Source organism: Lontra canadensis, unplaced genomic scaffold, assembly GCF_010015895.1.
Source record: "Lontra canadensis isolate GAN:19392208 unplaced genomic scaffold, GSC_riverotter_1.0 scaffold6, whole genome shotgun sequence".
In the NCBI taxonomy this organism is placed as follows: Eukaryota; Metazoa; Chordata; class Mammalia; order Carnivora; family Mustelidae; genus Lontra; species Lontra canadensis.
Genome location: NW_022631000.1, coordinates 28,477,486 through 28,499,995, shown reverse-complemented (window position 1 = coordinate 28,499,995; position 22,510 = coordinate 28,477,486). Strand labels below are relative to the sequence as shown.

At 42.7% G+C, this 22,510-nt stretch overlaps 1 protein-coding gene across 1 annotated transcript in view; it reads left to right on the top strand.

Annotated features, from left to right (window-relative positions):
* The window catches only part of WWTR1 (WW domain containing transcription regulator 1), a 133,787-nt gene that overhangs the window by 74,134 nt on the left and 37,143 nt on the right, over positions 1–22,510 (top strand). Inside the window, exon 3 of the mRNA XM_032852463.1 lies at positions 6,632–6,768. Coding sequence (XP_032708354.1) covers positions 6,632–6,768 — 137 coding nt within the window. The remainder of the gene's footprint in view (positions 1–6,631; positions 6,769–22,510) is intronic.

Below are 22,510 nucleotides of genomic sequence, written 5' to 3'. Positions count from 1 at the left end.
TCACTGGGGAACATTTCAGGACTTCAACGTGATTGATTCTCGGACAAGTCTTCTTGCCATCTGGTACGGGATTAAGTATTGGCATAGCATTTGTTGCCTGCTGACAATGGGTCAAACTTAACTTGGCAAGCCCTCTCTGGGAAATTATCAGCCTCACGCAAATCTGTTTCAATTTCCATTTTTAACATTGATGGCTTTAATTGAACTGGTTCACAAGGAGCAAGTTGCAAAGTTGATTTAGCACTTTCTAAGCAAATAATCTTTAGCTATATACATTTGTGATAAAGGGTGATGTGATTAAGAGGGTGGTGAATGGGTCCCGTAAATCAAAAACCATCTTAGTGTCTTGATTAAGTGTCTGCCTTTGCCTCAGGTCAGGATCCCCGGGTCTTGGAATGGAGTCCCATGCGGGGTTTCCTGTGAGACATCTCCCTCTGCCTACTGCTTCCCCTGCTTCTGTGCTCTCTTTCTCTGTCAAATAAATAAAAATCTTAAAAAAAATTAAAAAAGCAAAGGAAGATTGTTTACATATGCTCTAAGTTGGTTTGTATTATGAGGGTTTCATGGGTATTGTTTTGCAAATGCTTACTATGTACAGAGCACTTTGCTATGCCCCATAGGATCATTTCTGTCATTGAAAGAGCTTATGTTCCATTTAATAATGGAACATTATTAAGCACCCCGCCCCCCCCAACAAAGAGAGAGTGAAGGGAGGAGAACTTGAACAGAGCCTGGGATGGTCAGGGGACTAGCACCAAGTGGCATTGAATGTGAATTGAGTTTTGAATCAGTTGATCTTGGTTTTACAACCTCAGGCTGCCTTTAAATTCCCATCTCACTGGTGTGGTTCTCTTTAACTGCCTAGCTAGTTTGTGGTGGAAAAAGAGGCAGGTTGGAGGCTACTTCTAAGCCCTGTCCTAACAGCTCTGTTGCTGGCAGGGAGCCCCGAGTAATGGCTGACAGTAATGTGAAACTTGAAATATTAAAGCAGTGAGGGTGGGGTGGAGGGGGAGTAAAAAGGCAAAACACATACATTGAGAGATGAAATCTTTGCCCATAGAAATAGGCAAGCCGCTTATGTTGCTAAGAACTCTAAATTCTTTCAAAATCAAGCACTCAGAATCATTTCTATTTTTGTATCTTCGTATGCTTCCAGCAATACAAAATGTATTACATAGACCTTTTCTATTTCAGAAAGTCTTTGTTGTGTGGCTTCCTTCCATAAAGTTAGTGTAATAGGTCGTGGTCATAGGCTGGAGGATAAATTCATCCCAAAATGCCAGGCTTTTTCTCAGATTGTACGAAGCAGGTGGGTTCTATTTTTACAGATTAAGATTTTATCTTCGCCTTTAATGGTTCTGCTGCTAGTCAGGGTTTTATAGTTACTGAATGCCCTTTATTTTTATACCTGCCTAGTGCATTGTGCACAGTAAATGAACAGTGCATGCTGTTGAGTAACCTGGAACCCACGTCGTCAGCCTGGGGCTTGGTGAGGCCGCCTTCCTTACGCTCATGGCTGGGGAGGTGAGCCTGGGAGGCCCTGTGAACTGGTCGTGAAACCTGCAGGTGACTTCGGCTGTCATTACTTTCCCTGAACAGACCTATTTTACCTTTGCAACAAGGAACTCTCACGTTTGTTAGCTCCTTTCACTGCTGTGGGTGCTCATGGATCTGGGTTCTGAGACCAGGGTGGGTGAAGTGGCTTGTCCAACAAGGTCACACAGGATCAGAGGTAACATTAAGACTCAGGTATGTGTGGGCACCTGAGTGGCTCAGTCAACCGGTTAAGCATGTGAGACCAAGGACCCCGGGGGTGACTTGGATCCCAGCTGTCCTTAGGATAGGAGTCTAGAGGTGGGATGGAGAGCGGATTGTCAGGGTGGGGGAGGGGTGGAAGGTTGGAGTAAAACCGGAAGGACTGGAGGAGGGGAAGACTGGAGGCCCTGGTGCTCCTCAAGGTGGAAGGTCATGCAGGAGGCTGGAGAAGAGGAAACAGGAGCTAAGTTAATGATCCTCTGGAGGCTGATGGGAGGAACCAGGCCTGCAGTGGAGGGAGACCAGGAGGGTGGGGAGGTTGCCCCCTCCTCCGCTCATTTCAACAACGTTTCAACCTCCAACACAGAATTTCCCTGGTAAATAAAATGACTTTCTAAATCCGTGTCTCTATTGAAAAACATACTAGTTCAAGAAGGAAAAATTATTTCACACAACAGTTTTTCAGCCAAACATCATCTCAGAGAAATGTTGACTTTTCTTGCCCCTGAGCGAAAACTGCAGTTCCTAAGCAACTGAAGCTCTTTTTGGACCTGAATCCTTCTCTGATCAGACTCCTGATGTGTTGGAGGTGAGGAGTGGGTTGGTTCTTTCTGTGACTGTGGAATGGGGCAGTCTAGGAAATAAATGGTGGTCACAGAGGCCCCCAAAGAAAGAGATGACCACTCCCATTATCTTGTTATCTGCGCCACCAGGGTCTCCCTGTGAAACCCTTAGAGTGTTTTTTTTTTTTTTTTTTTTTTTTTTTTAAAGCCCAGGAAAGAGGCCTTTTGGTGTCAGGAAAAGTTTTTCTTTTCCTTTGGAACTGATACTCTTTTTCCTTATAAACAGCATGGGGCCAGGTGATTGATTTCCATTTTCCTAATTCTTTCTTTGCCCCTTGACGGTGACAGCCAAATCTACAGCTTATCTAAAGTCTCATTTTAGTACTCTATGACCTGTGTGACCGTGCCTCGTTTTCCTTTTCGTCATGTTGTACCTTCATGAGTGTCTTTGTTTTTACTGCTTATGAAAACAACTCATAGTCACTATTAAAAACCTGGGAAGTACAAGGGAGTTATGATAAGAAAAAAAAAGTGCCAGCGGGCCTCTTATTTTCATGTATCACCGTCAATAGTTTGATATCTTTTTCCTTTTTTGTTCCATTTTCTGATATGACAGTGGTACAGCATATTATTCCTCGGACACACATATGTAGGGAGATTGAATATATATAAATTTTTAGGAGAAAGGAGACTTTTAAAAACAGAGACATTGGTTTGAAGTTAGGCTCGGCAGCAAGGGAGTGACTTTGGGGAAGAGGTGGGAGCAGCAGGCCAGCTCCACTGCGGGTCCTGGCAGACAGTAAAGTTACACTGAGAAATCCGAGAAAGGAAATGAGTCAGTAACTGAGAGGGAGCGGAGATGAGACAGTGGTATGACCGACAGAGCCAGTGGCTTAGCCTGCCTTTGGGAATGGGGCAATGGGAGCAAAGTGATTTGCACAATAGCAGAATGTAGCTTTCCGATCAAATCATCTGCGATGTATCAAGTTCTTGTGAGCAGAGCTTTTGCTTTTGACATTCGGCCCGGGAGCCACCCTGGACATCCTAGGAGCTGAGCGTTTAGAGCAAAGCTGGTGTCAGGTCGACGGGTGGGTGTGCTAAGACTGGGAATTCCAGTGGCTTTCTTCTCAGAGTTGTTTCTGAGCAATGAGAACCGCTTTCTTCAGACTCCCTCTTGTACTCTAGTCTTTGGGCAATACCATGAGTGACACTTTTAATTAACAAATCTGCTGGGAACAAAACTCCTTTCAAAGTGTTGGCCGGGCGTGGGGTTTGAAGGTTGGGCTGAGGAGGCTCCCACGGTCCTGGGGGAGTTCTAGGACTTGGAAGCCACAGCCGAGTTGTACCTCATTGGGGTCAGACCTCTCTGGGATGGGGCCAGAGGGTCCTCTCAGAATGCCCCAGCATTCTGTTCTGGAGGATGGATGCTGACCAGCTGTGGTGATGTCCTTAGGCAAGCTGGGCTCAGTTACCACTTGGGGTGTGGGCCTTCCTGCTCTCCCTAGATTCAGGGGCCATAGCCTTCTGGTTCGGAATGGGAGAGGAGAGTGGAAACCAGCATTGTACCGGCTCCTGTGTCATTCCTACCACTGACTGGTAGCTGCGTGTCAGACCACAGCAGACCTGCATCACTTTCTCTTCCCCCACCCTCCCATCCCCCCCATTTCTCCCACCAGCGGCTGCGCTCTTGGTGCTCCTGGCGAAGAAGCATCGAGATCCGTGGTATCAGAGGGTCTGAGAAAGGTTCATGAAAGAGAAAAGGATTCCTTTCCTTCCGGTAGCATTGTGGAAAGTATGTAGGACAGACCTACCTTGGAAAAACATGTTTTCATAGTGTGGGTCCTGAAGGAATGGTTAGTCAAAGGTTTTCTTAGCTCTTAATTACTTTGCTAAAGGGAGTTTACTTAACTCTGACATCCTCGTCAATGAGGGTTCCTGACTCTGAAGGACAATGACAAATCGCCGGAGGCTGGTGATGAGTTTCCACTTGACCAGAAGCTGACACAAGGATTTTATGAAAGCTTTCAACAGAATTATAATCGTTAAGCTGAAGGTGTAACTAAGACCACTGTTTCCTTCTTTTTCATCTTTCTGTGTGCTGAGTAAGTGATTATCCTCTCTTTAGTTGGGTCTTTCCCCCTCTATTTGTGTTTTTCTGAACAGGACAGTCTTGGGTTGTTTTTTTTTTTTTTTTTTTTTTAACCCTTCCCCCTCTCATGTGTGCTCATGCGTGCACCCCGCACGCGCGCTCTCTCTCTCAGAAAAATAAAATCTTTTTTTTTTACTTTATTATTTTAGGTAAGTTTTTAAAATGTTTTAAAAATTTTTAAATTTATTTATTTTTAAATTAACACATAACGTATTTTTATCCCCAGGGGTACAGGTCTGTGAATCGCCAGGTTTACACACTTCACAGCACTCACCATAGCACTTATCCTCCCCAATGTCCGTAACCGCCGCCCCCCCCCCACCTCAGTTTGTTTTGTGAGATTGAGAGTCTCTTATGGTTAGGACAGTCTTGGTTTTAATGTTTTTATTTTACCCTGTTCGTTTTGGATTATGTTTTAAGGACTGCTGAGGGCTCCGACAGTATGGAAACTCAACAGTTAAACTTAATTACGCTTCCTCTACCTTTAATCACACTCATTTAAAGGCCTTCTTGGGAAAACAGCCAAGTTTTCACTCAAGGCAGTGGATGAGCTCCCCGTTCCTGTAACTTGCTGTCTAGGACAAAGAAGTCTGAGGAAGTTTAGCAGAGGCAGCGTTCAAATGCGAGGAAACAGATGCAAAAGAAGAGACAAATACAACTCCAGTGAGGGGGGATAGCCCTGATTTAGGATTAAATTTAATGGTAGTAATAGCGACGCCAAGGATTCAAAGGGAGCCATTGTTATTCAAAATTAAGGTGTGTTTTACCAAAAGAACAATCAGGCTCCTTTCATATGGATCTAGAAGGGTCTGTAGTGCATGGGGGTTGACACCGACAATTACTTTGGGAGAGGCAAGCCTAGCTGCAATGCTTAGAACAAAAGGCTGACGTTTAGTTTCTGCTATCAGAGTTTGTTTTTGATAACTGTGGAAAGAACTCTGCTGCAACTCGTAAAACAAAGCTATTGAACTAGGTGAATATGTTCATCTTTAAAAGAAAAATATAATAAAATCTCAGAAAGTAGTTTATGTCATGGGGTACATGAAGCATGACTGACTTATGGTGTGGTTTGGGAGGAGGCCGACAAAGCTGGAGGTCTGTCCATCTTTCTTCTTCTTCTTCTTTTTTTTTTTTAATAAGATTTTATTTATTTATTTAACAGAGAGAGAGATCACAAGTAGGCAGAGAGGCAGGCAGAGGGAGAGGGGGAAACAGGCTCCCCGCCGAGCAGGGAGCGCCATGAGCGCCTGGGCTCAATCCCAGGACCCTGAGACCATGACCTGAGCCAAAGGCAGAGGCTTAACCCACTGAGCCCCCCAGGCACCCCTTTGTCCATCTTTCTCAGGACATATGGAAACTCTGGACAGAAGCTTATGTTGGGCCAGTTTCTCTGAGATTAAGTGACAATAACGGATCCTGGAAGTTGTGTATGACCGAAAGTCTAATCATGTCGTTGCCCTCAGAAGTCTTCATGCCTTGACGGTTGGGTTTCTCTGTCATCTGTCTTCCTGTCTTCTACACTTACATCCTGCTACTCTGTACTCCAGCTTCCCAGTTGTTACCTTGATGAATCGAACGAAAGCTTCTTCAGGGTATTCCGTATTACCCGTGTGGACCTCACAGTGCCTTCCTTGGTCTTAGTAGAGCTCAGTCATGTCATGTTCACGAGGTTGGTTTCAAAAGCCCTGGCTTTGGCTGAGACCAGCAGAGATGTCCTCGTTACGTCAGTTATGTGATCCGCAGAGCGTGGGAGGGTTGGCAGGGCAGGATCATGGTCCTGCTTTGGGAGAGGAATTCCCACCATGGCATCCCAGTGACTGAATGGCAGGGAAGCATCTGAGAGGCTGGGGAGCGAAGACTCCTTGGCTGAGAGGAGATACACTGGTGAGGCAGAAAACGTGTAAGAGGGTTTCTGCGTCTGGGACAGCTGGGACAACAAAGTCATGGGCTTCTTCTATTCAGAGAGTCCCTGCTGGAGCCCTTGGATGGAGGGTATGTGGGCAGGCGTGACCTTGGATGAAAACAAACACAGTGTGTCAGCCATTTGTAAGCAGATCCTAAGGAAGGAAGAGCCGGCGTCATTTAACTCTTGTGCTGTTATTGGTGATGGTGATAATGATAATCATGCTGACAATTAAAAAGATAATTGTTTTCCTTCTTTTAGTCACATAGAAAAAATCACCACATGGCAAGACCCTAGGAAGGCGATGAATCAGCCCCTGAATCCAATGAACCTCCACTCTGCAGCCACGTCCACCCCAGCACCCCAGAGGTCCATGGCCGTGTCTCAGCCGAATCTCGGTAAGCCCAGAGCGTCCACTTGGAGATGCAGGAGCATGTGTTGAACCCAGAGGTTCTGGAGCTCAGAAGTAGCTCCGGCTGGCTTGGTGTTGACTTGCGCACCCACATAGTCCTTGGGTGCATCACCCTTCTGCCATCTTTGCTTTCTTTCTTGGCGTCTTTGCTACCAGTTCACAGTTTTGCTGCCTAGGTTCACACTGTGGTTCCTGCATCTCCTTCAGTTGCCTCAGTTGGAATGTTTTGAAAAATCACTTAGGCCTCCTTTCTTCATCTAGGCTAAGGCGAGTACACATCCCCATTCTGTGAATTTGGTTTCTGAAGACCTCCACAGGTGCAGTTCTGATCTCAGATCCCTTTCTTTCCTCCTCTTATTATTTTGCATAATGTGTGATTGACACCAGGCTTGGTGCCTTCGTGCCTCATCTCATTCAGCTCACAACAACCGGACAAGAAGTGATGGCATTCCCATTTTGTGAATGGGGAAGCTTTCCCAAGGTTGTACAGCTTGTGGATAGTGGAGTTTGGAGTTTGAACTGAGGTTGCTATGGTTTAGAAGGCATTCAGCCTTTCCCTAATGTGCAGGGGGCTTCTTGAGATAGCTGCCCCAGGACACTGCAGCTTACTCTTCATCTCATTTAGAATGTTTAACTGTGATTTTAGAAGTGAGAAAAGACTATTTTCTGCTAATGGCTTTTACTAAAGAACTAAAATTCTGCCCACTAGAGATGGTCCGATATGAACTAGTACACTGCAGTGGCATAACTAATCAGCTTTTATTGTAGTCATTCCCCCACACCCCCAAAGGCTAAGAATAAAGGGTACTTTTATGGTTTTATAAAAGGCGGTACCATTTTAAGATAACATTTCTATTTAAGATCAGATATCCAGATACTGCTTCATACACAGAGTAGTTAATTTTAGAGTGAAAAGAATCTCCTATTGGATTTTTCAGGAATGAACAGGAAAAAAATAGAACCATTATTCCCAGACACCTTCCCTCACTCTGTGACTTAGCCAAAGTGAGTATGAACTCAAGTAAACCCGAGTCTGCTTCAAGTAAATATGTTGTCTGTTCTTCCAGGAAGTCTGGATCTACCATTTTAAAGCTTGCAGATGTAAAATATATCCAGAAGCAAAGAACTTGGAATAACTTCTGTTGTATCCCGTATCTAACAGGCAGATCAAGGAAAATGGTACCAATTCTTCTACCAGCAGTGGTAAACTGAAACTTCCCATGACTCATTTGTCCCAAATACATAAGAGCTCAAATAGAAAGCAGTTGCAGGCATACTAAAGGAACCTCAAATTAGGTAGCATTAGACGGGTTTCAAGGTTTCTTTTAGCCATTTAATTTTCATTAAAAATTCTAAAGACTGATTATTAAAGTATTAACTTTCATTTTATAATCCATTGTAGTTGGAAAAAAAAAAGCCTTTCATGGACTCAGTTAAAAAAATGCAAACATTTTTTCAAAGCATTCAAAAATAAGCTTTTCTCGGATCCCCCATTCCGGGAGTCCTCTAGTGATTCTGGTCAGGGGGATGTGTTTCTTCACATGAATTCTAGCATCCTTGACCTACTGTTCTGCAACTTGCCTCTTCTGCTTTGGTATCTGTACACAGAGAGCTGCCTTACTCTTGTGAAAGATTTCCTAATCTTCCCAACATAGTGATATGCCACAGTGAATGTATTTAACTGGCAGCCCCCATCTGATGGGTACTTAGGTTGTTACTAGTGTTGCTAGTGCTTCTATACACAATACTGGAATGAATATCCTTGTTTATGTTGTTTATGTATTTGCCTTCATTTTTGAAAAGTTGTGCAACAAGTACCAAGTGGATTAATTAAATTAGAAGGAGTGTGAATGCTTGAAACTTAACATGAAGTTGAAGGCACACATGAGTTGGCCTATGCTTGGGTGCCCTCCTCCCTGCAGAAGCACCATTGTTGGTAGAGTGTATCTAAAGACTGGAATCTGAATGTTGGAACCATGTTTACCTCTTGCTGAGTTACAGTACCTTACTTTCCAGCTTTCTGATAAATCAAAGCAGCCAATTTCTCAAGACACATTCTGGGTATTTTCCTAACACTGTTTGAGTATTTGTGCTAGTGTTACTAGCCTATAGCGAATCACAGATGTGTCCTGAGGATAGACAGGGAACAGGGATGCCAAGTAAGCGCCAAAGACTGAAGACTCGGAACGTGTTCCTAACAGTAAGTGATTTACAGAATATATTATGTCAGGCTGCAGCTCTCCCTGTGTTTATACTCTTTATTACCAATTTTTAAAACTAGAAAGAGCAGGTCCCTCTACTTCTTAAATCTGAATTCTGGTTTTTTCAATAGAACATAACTAACCACTAAGTGAACTAAGTGGTATGTCTCCTTCACAGGGAGGTATTTATGTACAGATGAAAATGTCAAAATACAGTTAATAATACTGTTATTATATATGTAATATTATAGGGTGATAAAATTAGTATCTTTAATAAGCTAATTGTATATTTTATAGAGTTGTTATATAATCTGTGATATTACTAAATACATTCAGAAATAAATCTCCCCTTTTTTTGGATTCTATGTTTTACTGTAGGTTAGGTTCATGGATTTGGGAATCAGACTGTGAAAATTTGAAACCTGGCTTTGCCCATTACTAGCTTGATGACTTGTTGTTACTTAACTTTGCCCTAGTTTCCCTATTTATAAAATGAAGATTATTATTATAGCATGAAGAGATTATTATGAGTTTATATATGTAAAGTGCATAGATGTGGTGCCTGGCACATAACAAGCTGTAATTGTTTTATTCTTATTGTTAACATTATTCCTTGTGGAAAGAGAAGTTTTATTTCATATTTTATTCATGTTAGGTTTGAAGATAATGTCATTGTTCATCATAAAAGCTCTCAAGAAAAAGATTTATTGGGGCGCTTGGGTGGCTCAGTGGGTTAAAAAAATCTGCCTTTGGCTCAGGTCATGACCATGAGGTCTTGGGATCGAGCCCCGCATGGGGCTCTCTGCTCAGCGGGGAGCCTGCTTCCCTTCCTCTCACTCTGACTGCCTCTCTGCCTACTTGTGATCCCTGTCGGACAAATAAATAAATAAAATCTTAAAAAAAAAAAGATTTATTTTGGGGGTTAAAGCACAAAATACTTTAAATTAGGAACAGGGTATTTATTACTTTCAGTGAGTATAGCGCCCTCTGGTGGAAATCTTTCCGTGCCCCCCCCCCCCCCCCCGCCCCAGGAAGCTTATCAGGGAATACCTTATTTTTTCAGTGCATCTGTTCCTGAAATGTAGCTTGCAAGTCACATCATATTTTGATTGGCAGAGACCTATCTCTTAAAGGTGTCCTGAAGTGAGTGACTTGTAAAAATGGAGTAAACTGTCATCAGGCGGCATCAGTATCCAGTGAAAAGCCACCTTTGTAGGATGGCAGATTTGTTGTGTATCTAAACTCACTAATTTTTTAAATGCCTAAGTAAAATGAAATAGACTCTGCAGGGGAAAAATGGAAAAAAGAAATTAAAAAAATAAATTTATTTCAGGTACTGGTACCTGGGTGGCTCAGTGTGTTAAGCCTCTGCCTTTGGGCCATGATCTCAGGGTCCTGGGATCCAGCCCCGCATAGGGCTCTCTGCTCAGTAGGGATCCTGTTTCCTCCCCCATCTCTGCCTGCCTCTCTGCTTACTGTGATCTCTCTCTCTTTCTCTCTGTCAAATAAATAAATAAAATATTAAAAAAAAAAAAAGATACTCAACATCATTGATCACCAGGGAAATGCAAATCAAAACAAAACAAAACAAAACAAAGCCCAAAAACCATAGTGAGATATTACCTTACACCAGTCAAAATGTCTAGTATCAAAAAGACAAGAAATATCAAGTGTTGGTGAGGATATGGAGAAAAAGGAACCCTCTTGGGGCCCCTGAGTGGCTCAGTCATTAAGCGTCTGCCTTCAACTCGGATCTTGATCCCAGGGTTCTGGGATCGAGCCCCGAATCGGGCTCCCTGCTTGGCGGGAAGCCTGCTTTCCCTCTCCCAGTTCCTCTGCTCGTGTTCCTACTCTCGCTGTATCTCTCTCTGTCAAATAAATAAATAAAATCTTTTTAAAAAAATTTTTATTTTAGAGAACCATCTCTGGCTTGGTCTATGAAATTTTTGTTTTTGTATTTGCCAAATCAGGTTTTCTGTCAGGTTTTATCCTATTTGATTCTGTCCAAGCAGATGGGTGACTTTTGTGTCTCAGTCGCCAGAGGTGCCCAGTAAATGGAAGAAGATCTTGGAGAATTTCAGAGAGTAAGAGAATAGATGATCTCTGGGTGGAAGCCATTTTTTTTTTTAAATAAAGATTTTATTTAAAAGACAGGGAGAGAGACAGCACAAGCAGGGGGGAGAGGGAGAGGCAGACTTCTTGTGGAGCAGGGAACCCAGTGAAGGGCTCAGTCCCAGGACCCTGAGATCATGACCTGAGCCAAAGGCAGACACTCAGCCAACCTAGCCACCCAGGCGCCCAAGGGTGGAAGCTGTATTGCTTGGGGCTGACAACTTTCTTAGAATCCTTGCTTTTCTGTAACAGTGAAGGGGGAAAATATCTGTACATCTGAAAGTTGATTTTTTTTTCATAACACAAACCACATAGGACCTTGTATCGTTTAAGTGGGTTGTTGGTCTCATTAATCATTATTAATACCCACTGGATTTTTTTGAAGGGGGGGGAATGAAACAAACGGAGAAAAAAGAACTCTACACAGGGCCTATTCTAATATATAGGTGGTGGGCTTGGGGGAAACTGGGGCCTGCTAAGGAAATTAGTTAGGCTGTTAGGGTGTTAGCGTGGTGAGACGGGTGGGATTGAAGCAGGGAACCTTTCTGTCTGGTGGTTCATGGGAAGAACTTAGAGTCAGAGCTGAGTTTCTCTTGGGTTAGACATTTACTAGTTTTGTTTGTGATGAGCCTCTCTGAGTCTTGTTGTCCTTCTTTGTAAAGTGGTGGTGATGACAGCAAACATATGTGGCCACTGTGATGCCTGTCTCCTAAACATTGTCTTGAGTACTTGGCATATAGGAAGCCCCCAGAGAAGTATGATGTTGTAACTGTTCTTGTTAGCTGGTAGCCTCATTTTCCCTCACTGTTCTGGCCGCTATGTACTTGAGCTTGTGGTGTGCACTCTTAGAAAGCTGGCCTGCTCCTCCCTTGGGAAAACCTAGCCACGGTGCCCATAGCCTGTATCATTTGGGCACTTTTGTTTACACGTTGCAAGGATAAGTTGGTGGACCCCAGAGAGCAGTCGTGAGAAGACAGAAGAGGCACATTCTCGTGAGCGGGCTCTTTCTCCATCAGATCATTAACAGGGAGTTTGTGACAAGCAGGCACACTCAAGCTGCACGTGAAGGACATTGCCGTCTGGACAAGTGTGATGGGCAAGGTTTTCTCATTTCTTGGCACGTGCATACAGAAATCACGTAGCAACTTAAAATATCTCCATATTTTAAAATGTTAGTGCCCAGAGAAAGTGACATGCAGTTTTGCTCTTTTGGTGATAATCCTCGTGATCAGAAACCGTGGTGTGCTGGGCTCCTGTCACACATTAACAGACCTCTTTTTGGAATGAGGCTCCAACCTGGGGTGCTAGTATCCTCCCAGACAGAATAGGAAAAATAAAGACTGTATAACAGCTTCACCAGACTGCCAGCCCGAGCCGGTTCAGAAACTTTTGGTAAAGTGCATCCAGGGAGTATTTTTAATGCTATAGGAATTTTTAAAATACTACACACACACACACATACACACACACACATGCTTTCCCCTTTGAAAATGTGCCATCCACCAGGCCAGAGTCTAAGTCCTCCAGGTCTGCCTTGGCCCATACTTCAAATTATAAACACATGTGTGTTTTTTCCTTTTTTGCAGGGCATGCTTTTCAAGACAAGATGGAAAATCTTGTCTGAGCTCCGTTTGGTAAATTGGCTTATTCTTCCCTCTAGGAAGTACACAAAGGCACTGAAAAACTTTATATCAGAAGCAAATAAAATAGCTAAGGGACACTGCAGCCCAGTGTTGTTAAAGCACATAGAAAGGTATCCTAAGGTTTGCTAAAAGTCAGATTTATGTGTAGGCTACTTTTTTTCTTTTTCCAGTGTATCAGATTTATGTGGTACGTCTGTGGCAGACATATCTACCTACAGTGATTTTTCCAGCTCTGATACACTCTCTAGTTTTTGAACTTTGTGGTTCTGCAGCATCAATTAGCCTGATAGGCATAAGTACACACACACAAACCCAAAGACAAACTGAAAAAGCTTCATACTTTACGGGGGGGTGGGTAGAGTGATAGGGCCTTGGTAGGAACGTGGTGATAGAACATGGGTGTATATGGCAGGGGAGGAAGACTGGTGGGCATGAGGAAGAAGGAAGGGGTTCTGGTGAAAAAGGCTTCACCTCCCCCTTGATTAGAAACAGAAGAAATAATTTTCTAAATACTGTAGAAATCATTATTTTCATCTTAGATTTGTTAAGCCATCAGTTGTCAAAATTCACTCTATCTGATAACGTTTTTGAAGACTGTTCTTAGGAGTTTCCAAAGAGGGATTAATTACAGCTGTTTTTGTTTGTTTGTTTGTTTGTTTTTTTCTTGTAAGGCTTTTAAAGATACATGAAATGGGGGCTAAAAACACTATTAAATCAACTGTTTCAGCTCCTTTCATACAATAAAGTGAGGTATAATAGTATATAAAGAAAGGAACTTTTGGTTTCCATGTGTACATTCCATTTATCTTAATGTGTAGATCAGTTCAGTTGACCTTGAACATGAACAGCACGGGGGTGGGGAGGGATTGCAGAGCAGACCCCTTGCACCGTCAAAATCTGCATATACCTTTGATTCCCCCCAAACTTCACTACTAATAACCTACTGTTGACCGGAAGAACAGTCAACTAACACACATTCTGTATATGTATCATATGCTATATTCTTACAATAAAGTAAGCAAGAGAAGGAAGAGTGTTAAGAAAAATCACAAAAGAAAATACATTTACAGTACTATATGCTGTAAATCAGCGTGTAAGTGAACCCATTCAGTTAAAACCCACATTGTTCGGTGTAAGCTGTATTAGTTTGTCTGGATGAAATAAGATTAGGTGGTAAATAGTTGCCAATTTTATTGTGAAATTTAGAAATTTTAGGTGGAAAACTTCCTCTATGATAGGAAGCCTCAAGAGCCTTAAAAATTTTTTGGCGCCACAATTTTCATAAGAAAATATTCTCCAAGATCAAATTCTAGATGTAGTATGCTAGATGAACACTTTGGAAAATGTGTACACAAACATGGGTTATTTATAATATTGCCCCCCCCAAGTAAATGTCTTCAGTACAACAAAAATATATTTGTAACCATTAAAATGGTAGTATAAGGACTATGTGGTGCATGGAAAACTGTTTATTATTTCAGTCTGATTTTACAAAGCAGAAAAAATTGTTTATGCTAGGACTATAATTTTGTTCTTAAGAACAGACTGTCTAGAGTCTCCTTTCCCACAGATTTGCTCTCCATCTGTGTATTTCTAGCGCCTAGCCACGTGCATTATACATCACAGGTGTACCACTTGGTAGAGTTAATGTATTAAGTCAGTCAGTATTTTTCAGTGTTACTAGTCGTCATGGTAAGCCTTGTTGATGGGGGGTGATTCCCTTTGTTTTCTCTGTAATGCGGGTATATTACTTTTACAGAAGCCTAAAGGGGAAAAAATGGAGAACCAGTTGATGTCTTGAGCTTTTCATAGCGGGAGAGGAGGATGGGGTGTTGGGAAGAAGGTTCTAGGCCCTGTGTGCGGTCCAAACAAAACCATGAATCTTCAAGCTTCTGCAGTGGACTGAGTCTGCCAGTGGCAAGCAGGTTATTCCCTGGTCTCTAAGATCAGTGTTTCTCCAGTGGGGATCCACGTCTAGAGCTGGTAAGATCCTTTGGATCATTTGGTAAACATGCATCTTAAGGATCCAGTCACCGGCTCCTTGAAGAAGTCTTGGGCTGCTGCTGGAATAATGCCTGGGCCCCCACCTCTGGGAAATTCTGTTTCAGATGGTGTAGGTTGGGGTCTTGGAAGGAGTGCTGTTTCCAAGCACCCAGATGACTTGTCTTCAGCCAGGTGTCGGTGCTATAGCAGAGTTGTGTGCTTTAGCATAGTGATTGGAGAATGCCGTCATAATAATTAATGGCAGAAACCCGCTTGTGTTATCCATTCTTTAAGTGGAGTTATCCGAAAAGAAGTCCGAATTTGCTCACCAACTTTTTGACTGGGTTCTTTGTCCAAAGTAGACATTTATTCTGGCATTCACATTTGTCTTTTTGGCACTTGCTGGTATTAGTGCACATGTGAGCGTTGGGTATGTGATCTCTGAAGCCACTTTACAGAGACTTTTGACCCCCCCAACCATACCATGTAAACTTCAAAAATGAGGGAAAACATTGCTGTTTGGGCATCCAGGTTATTGAACTGTATTGTCTACATTCATACGGTAAGTGTGTAGGCTCACCTTGAATTTTGCTTGCTCAGGGTTGACCAGAGCATCAGGCCTCTGAAATATTCCAGAGAGGCACACCATGCCCCAAAAGAAGAGCACAGCATCTTAGGAAGGGTGTAAAGGCCAGGTCAGGCTTTCCTTAAGTCCCTTCTTTGTGGGTACTACCTCCCTATTTACTTACTAGTTTTAATGGATTCTAATTTCTTCTCCAAGATGTGCGCCCTTGTTGAGAGTTTTAAAAATAATTTTGACAGTTTTAGTAGTATCTGCTGGCTGACTTCCAGGAGTTTGCCCTCAGGAACTTCCTTGTCCTAGGGAATTTGCCCGGTTAGTTTGAGGTGAAAGGATTCTGGGAGGGTTTGTCCTTTGGCCACTTGTTCCAAATTAATAAGTGCTGAGTGACATTTGGACACTTTTCTTTGATCTCCTCTTTGGGGCGCCTGGTGATGTCCCTGCCCGTGTGTGATCATCACCTCCCCCACCCCATATCAACTGGAAGATTGATTTCTTCTTCCTTTCTGAAAGTCTAAATTTATTCCCTGGGTGTTCTGCAGTTGCTGGTGGTCAGGGACAGCTGTTCCACCACGCTTGACTCTGGATAATTCTCCGTGATGAAGTCAGCAAAATAATACTGAAAGAGAAGCCAAGAAAACAAAAGCTTTCATGGTCTTTTCTCATTAAGTGCTGAAAAGAGGAAGATCACCCCCTCTCCTTGGTTTAAAAAAAAAAAAAAAGGACAGGAAAAGATAAGATCCTAAACATACTTGAGGCAACAAGATTCAAGAATGTCCCCCCCCCCCATGTTATATAATTACTATTTGGTCATTGTAGAACAGCTGAAAACACTGTAATCTGAGCATTCAAAATCACAGCAACGTTTTCTCATATTTGTCTTTTTTCAGTATAAATGTGAACAAAAAAAGCTGGAAAATCTTCTGTATTCTTTTTTTGTTTTTCCCTTTAACATATCATAAGCATCTATCCAATTCACTTAATCATAAAAGATTAGCTGTTTTTATTAGAATAGTAACACATACATGGCAAAAAAAAATGCAAACAGTTCAAAGAATATTCATGAGAAGTCAGTCTCTCTCACACCGAGACCCCCAGCCTTTCTCTCCTCTTCCTCGAAAACACTGCTACCAGCTTCCTGAGTATTCTAGAAATATTCTATGTACATATGTAAGCTTGGGTGTATATGTCTTTTTTAAACTTAACATATCCTAGAGAGCTTTCTAAATTCGTTCTTAGAGATATATTCATTCTTTGCCAGGATTTTGTAATATTCTACTCTACTGATGTACCAAATTTATTTAAACAGTCCCTTATCCTGGATCTTTTAGATTGTTTTCTGATGGTTCACTGTTACTAAGCAATGCTATAGTGTGCATTCCTGTATGTAAATCCTTGCGCCTTGTGCTGTTTATGTATAAGATAATTTTGCAGAGGTGGACTTCCTGAACCTAAAAATTAAGTGCATTTGAAGTTTTAATAGCTCCTCTTCTTCCCTCCAAAAAGGTTACACCATTTTACATCCCTACCGACAGTGTATCAAAATGCTCTTTTCCTCCTACCAATGATGTCTATTACCAGGCTTTTTAGTCTTTATAATTCTGATAGGTATAGCCTAGGTTCTCCTTGTTTATGAATGGACTTGGGCATATTTCTGTTTATAAACCATTACATCATGTTAATGGCTATACAATATTCTGTAGGGTGACTATCTTATAATTTATTTAACCAATTCTTCTATTGAGAGATCTACAGGTTGAGGCTGTTTTTCTACCATTATAAGTGATGTCGCCGTCAATACTCTTGCACATGAATTTTTGTGCTTGCCTTTAGCTACCTCATTTTTTCCAGTTTCTTTGGAATGTTTGTTAGTAAAGTATAGGAATTCCTTAAAAAATACAATTTTGACATGATTTGCTTTTATCTAACTAAACAGGTAATTGTCTGCAGATTCCCTGGGTGTGTTGCTGAGGGTGGGCCAGGGGTGGGGAATTTGGGGACGCAACTTCCGTATGCAATAAATGATTTAAGGTTGTCGTAAGAAGTGTATTTTTCACCATGCACCTACGTTCCCACTAGCTCTGTTTCTCAGCTTGCCTATCCATATGTTTTTGACTAAGCCATAAATGGAAGTTTCATTTGAAGTTATTTTGCTTCCCAGTACATGTCATGCATTTCATTCCATATTATTTTAGTCCTTTTCCTTTCCAGTGTGCTGTTTCTCAGACACCAGTGAAGAGTGAGTTGTGAGTTTTCAGCTTTGCCAAGAGTCACATATTTGCAGAGCTGGAAGAAAAGAGAGTAAAAAATATTTTTTAATGTGGGTGACTTAGTCCTGGCTCACAAGACTTTCATTTAGCTGCTTCAAAGCTCACACTTTCAGTATCAAGAAAAAGATTCCGTTTCTATCCCTGTCAACTGCCATAATGCCTGAGCTAATTAGAATGGAACTCTCATCTCTCCCCCAAATGGAGTTGGATCATCCCAGCCTAATGAAATGAATGCTCAGGGCCGCCACCAGTGGGAAGGCTTCAGAGCTTCTCGCCTCCACCACTTGTGTTGTTTTTCTTTTGCTTCTGTCTGAGATGCTGAGCCTGAGGGTTATTCCTCTGGAGACCTCGCTTCTCCAGTCTACAGCACGGCTCAATCATTTGTGTATCGTCTTCTCCTCTGTCTCTGCCCTAGATTTATTATTACTATTATTATTTTTTAAGATTTTACTTATTTGACAGAGAAAGAGCACAAGCAGGGGGAGCAGCAGAGGGAGAGGGAGAAGCACTCCTTTCCAGGATGCCGAGATCGTGACCTGAGCCGAAAGCAGCCGCTTAACCCACTGAGCCATCCTTGCGCTCCTGCCCTAGTTTTAAATACAAAACTGCTCCCCCTGCAATTTGAGGGAATCCCAGGGCCCAAACCATATTAAAATAGATGGCTTTGGCCTGACACATTTCTTCCTGAAACATAGCTTCCATGTGTTTGCATTCTCTAGTGCCTTCTCCAGACTCAGCTTTGCCCTTCGCAGTTGTCCATTTTTTCTTCTGTCAAGAAGGCCTCTGTGGAATGTGGCCTTTCTTCAGCTCCACTCTGGGAAGTGAGGGCCTGTGGATGAAGAGCCTCAAGCTTTACAGTCAGTTAACTCTTGGAGCACGTAGTCTCCCTAAGAAAACTTGTAATTCTCTAGTCTGGTGTTTTGTAGTCAGGCAAGGTTGTCCAGAACTGTTCTTCGAGAAGACTGTTCAAGTCCAGTAGGGCAATTCCTCACCCTGTCTTACCTGCTGTTTGTTTTTTTGAATATGAAATTTTCTCCTTTTTAAAAAATTCAAGATACATATAATTAACACATTAGGTTCAGTTGTACAACATAATGTTTTGATATGTGCACACATTGCGAAATGCTCAGCACAATAAATCTAGTTAACATCCATCACACATAATTACAAAATATGTTGTCTAGTGATGAGGACGTTCAAGATCAACTCTGTTAACAGTGTTCAAATATACGTTTACAATATTGCTAGCTCTAGTCACTGTTAAATCCTGTGACTAATTTGTAACCAGAAGGTGGTACCTCCTGACAAACTTCACCCAGAATTATTTCTAAATAACAGATGGGGTCTGGGGCGGAGGTGGGGAGGTTGGGAGCATGAGGTATTGGAATCCTTAGCACATATTACAACTGGGGTTCTCTCCCCTTCAAAATCTGGTCAGTTTTCAAAACCATTGTTTAGTTGGGGGTTTCCTCAAAGATAAAAACGTTTCAGTACAATGGCTCATATGTGACGCAGTTTCTCCTGACCCAGCCAGACAGAATTTTCAGTCTCTGGGGAGTTTAGGGTGTGGATAGGGAAGTTTTTCTTTCTTGTCTTTTTTTTTTTTTTTTAAATCCCTCACTTACTATTTTCAATTAATCTTAAACTTGGAGAAGAGTTTCTAGTACAAGGAACTCCCATATACCCTTTGTTCAGGTTTGCCTTTGTTAATGGTTTATGATTTCCCACATTTGCTTATCTCACTTTCTCTGTATGTTTATGTATTTTTTCCTTTTTTTTCCCCCTGAACCTTTTGAGATTAAGTTGGAGACATCATGCTCTTTTACCCCTAAATACTTAAGATTATATTTTCTAAAAGGATATGTTCTTACATAAGCACTGTATAGGTATCCAAATCAGGGAATTTAACATTGGGACAACATTATTATCTAGTCCACACCCGTGTTTGAGAATTTCTTCGTTTGCCACAGTAGTGTGGTTTTTGGCCCCAGATCTATCAAGGACCATGCACTGCATTTAGTTGTCCTGTTTACTTAATCTCTTTTTACCTGGAGTGATTCCTGGGCCCTTGTGTTTTTGGATCATGGCATCTTTGAAGGGTATAGGGCAGTTATTTCATAGATCAGTCTCTAATTTGGGTTTGTCTGGTGTTTCCTTGTGGTTTAGATTTAGGTTACACATTTTTGGCAGGAAGGCACATGAAGTCAGTTTGTCCCAGTATGGGCGATGTTGGCTTTGATCCCTTGGGTAAGGTAGTATCTGTGGAAGTTGGGGGAAGAGCAGTGTTTGCTTGCGTCAACTGGCTCCTCTCCTGAGTGTGTTCCAAAAAGTCAGTGCAATATGATGAGACCTTTTTTGCTCCAGCAGTTCCCTGTAAGGTGTGGCCTTAGGTCAAATAAGCCCTTCTCCTTGAGATGGTGAGCAAATGTCATTGCCAGCATGCCCACTTAAGCTTTGCAGAACATTATTTAATTGACCAACAGTAGTCTGTATACCTTGATACACAGAGATACAGTTTCTTTTTTAAAGATTTTTATTTATATATTTGGCAGAGAGAGAGCACAAGCAGAGCGAGAAGCAGGCTTCTTGCTGAGCAAGGAGCTCATTGTGGGTCTCCATGAAGGAGACCCATGTGGGTCTCTCCATCAGGACCCTGGGGTCATGACCTGAGCTGGAGGCAGCCACTTAACCAACTGAGCCACCCAGGCGCCCCCCCAGAGATACAGTTTTGAAATGAGACAGTGATACTTGCATTCATTTATTCTCTATTCTTGCCTCTTATAAAGCACATAATTCAAGGGGGTCCCTGGGTGGCTCAGTTGGTTAAGCAGCTGTCTTCAGCTCAGGTCATGATGCCCAGGGTCCTGGGATTGAGCCCCGTGTCAGGCTCCTTGCTCAGCAGGCAGCCTGCTTCTCTCTCTCCCTCTGCCTGCTGCTGCACCTGCTTGTGCTTGCTCTCTCAATCTGTCAAATAAATAATAAAATAAAAAAAAAAACCCACATAATTCGAAAGGGTGCATATAAATAATTAAGTTATGGTAAAAGGAGATCGAAGCTGAGAAAATAGTAAAGCCAGAGAGAAGAATGTATACCACAGGCCCTGTGTGGTGGCTAGAGGAGCATGAACATTTGGCTTTGAGATTTGGGCACTCTTGCAAAGAGCAAGGCATGTTCAGTTATGGAAACCAAAGCATTTATGAGGTCAAGGTTCACCTGGTGTTGAGGGAAAGCACAATTTTTCCATTTATAGATGCCAAACAGGGAGTTCTCCCTTCAGTTCCCCGTTAACGATCTAGACACTGTGCTCTAGGTGACAGTCCTCAGAAAATCTCACAACAGTGAACACCAGGAGTCTTAGAGGTTTTCCCTATAACTCCCTAAACCCTGGGTCATGGCATGCTCCCAGAGCACCAGATCAGGGGTACACCACATCCCCAGCTGGATTCAGGAGAGACTTGGGGAAATCCAGAGTTGTAGCTTTATTTGCTGTTCTTTGTGGGTTTTTTTTTTTTTAAGATTTTATTTATTTATTGGACAGACAGAGATCACAAGTAGGCAGAGAGGCAGGCAGAGAGAGGAGGAAACAGGCTCCCTGCTGAGCAGAGAGTCCGATACAGGGCTCCGTCCCAGGACCCTGGGAACATGACCTGAGCCAAAGGCAGAGCCTTTAACCCACTGAGCCACCCAGGCGCCCCTGTTCTGTGTGTTTTATGTATATTTGTTTTTAAGAACAAACCCCCCTTGTCACACCATCCCAAATAAAACCAAGAGGTGTAGGTGTTTTGTTTTGCTTGGGATCAGAATCTCCTCTTGGAAGTCTTTATTTTTTTTAAAAAAGATTTTATTTATTTATTTGACAGAGATCACAAGTAGGCAGAGAGGCAGGCAGAGAGAGAGAGAGGAGAAAGCAAGCTCCCACTGAGCAGAGAGCCCGATGTGGGGCTCGATCCCAAGACCCTGAGATCATGACCTGAGCCGAAGGCAGAGGCTTTAACCCACTGAGCCACCCAGGCGCCCCCTTGGAAGTCTTTAAAAGCAGAGCTGCTTTGGTTTCTAGCTCCCCTACCCCCACTCCAAAACTTAGGCCTTTCTTCCTCAAAGGGGGCCCCAAGCACCTCACAGGGCTGAGAGATAGTAGCCCGGAGACATTAATGCCAAGGAGGTTACCCCCTCCACTTCTCCATCTCTGGGTTTCTTCAGAATTTTTCACTTTACCACGGTGTGTGAAATTCTCTGGTGGTTTCCCATGGAGTCTGAGCAGTAAGCTGAAAGGAGATGTCTATCACTCTGGAGTAGAGGTCAGTGGCAGCGCTCACCTCAGCCGTGAGCCCCCAGGGGCCCTGGTCCCTGCCCCTCAGCCCTGGGGGCCACTCTGTTCTGCACAAGTACTCCAAACCCACAGGTCAGCCACCTTCCTACCTTGGTATCTTGCATTTACTGTTTCTCAGCCTAGAATGGCCCCCAGCCTGATTTCTGCATTCGATTCCGGTTTCTTAGATCACAGATTGCCTCCCCAGAGAGGCCTTCCTTAATGTATCTGCCTGAGATAGTCCACATTTGTTTGTACAAAGCCCTTACCCCTAGAATTACACTATGTTTTTGCTATTGTCTGTGTCCCTACTAGACTATAACCTCTCAAAGGGCCAGGACCTTTCCAACTTGCTCGTCAGTCTCTCCCTCTAGCTCCTGGAAACAGTGCTTTGTACCTGGTTGGGACTCAGCAGGTACTTGGTGAGTGAATAATTAAATGAACTGTAGAACGCTGGAGAGACAAAGTCAACTATTGTCCTAACATCCAAACTCTATCATTACTAATTCTTTGATATTTTTTCATTTCAAAGGTAATTAACTTCTGGGGGGGGGTCACAAGAAATCCTAAAAGATCTAGGGGTACAGTCTTCAGTATACACACAGACACACGTTCCCAAAATTTGACATA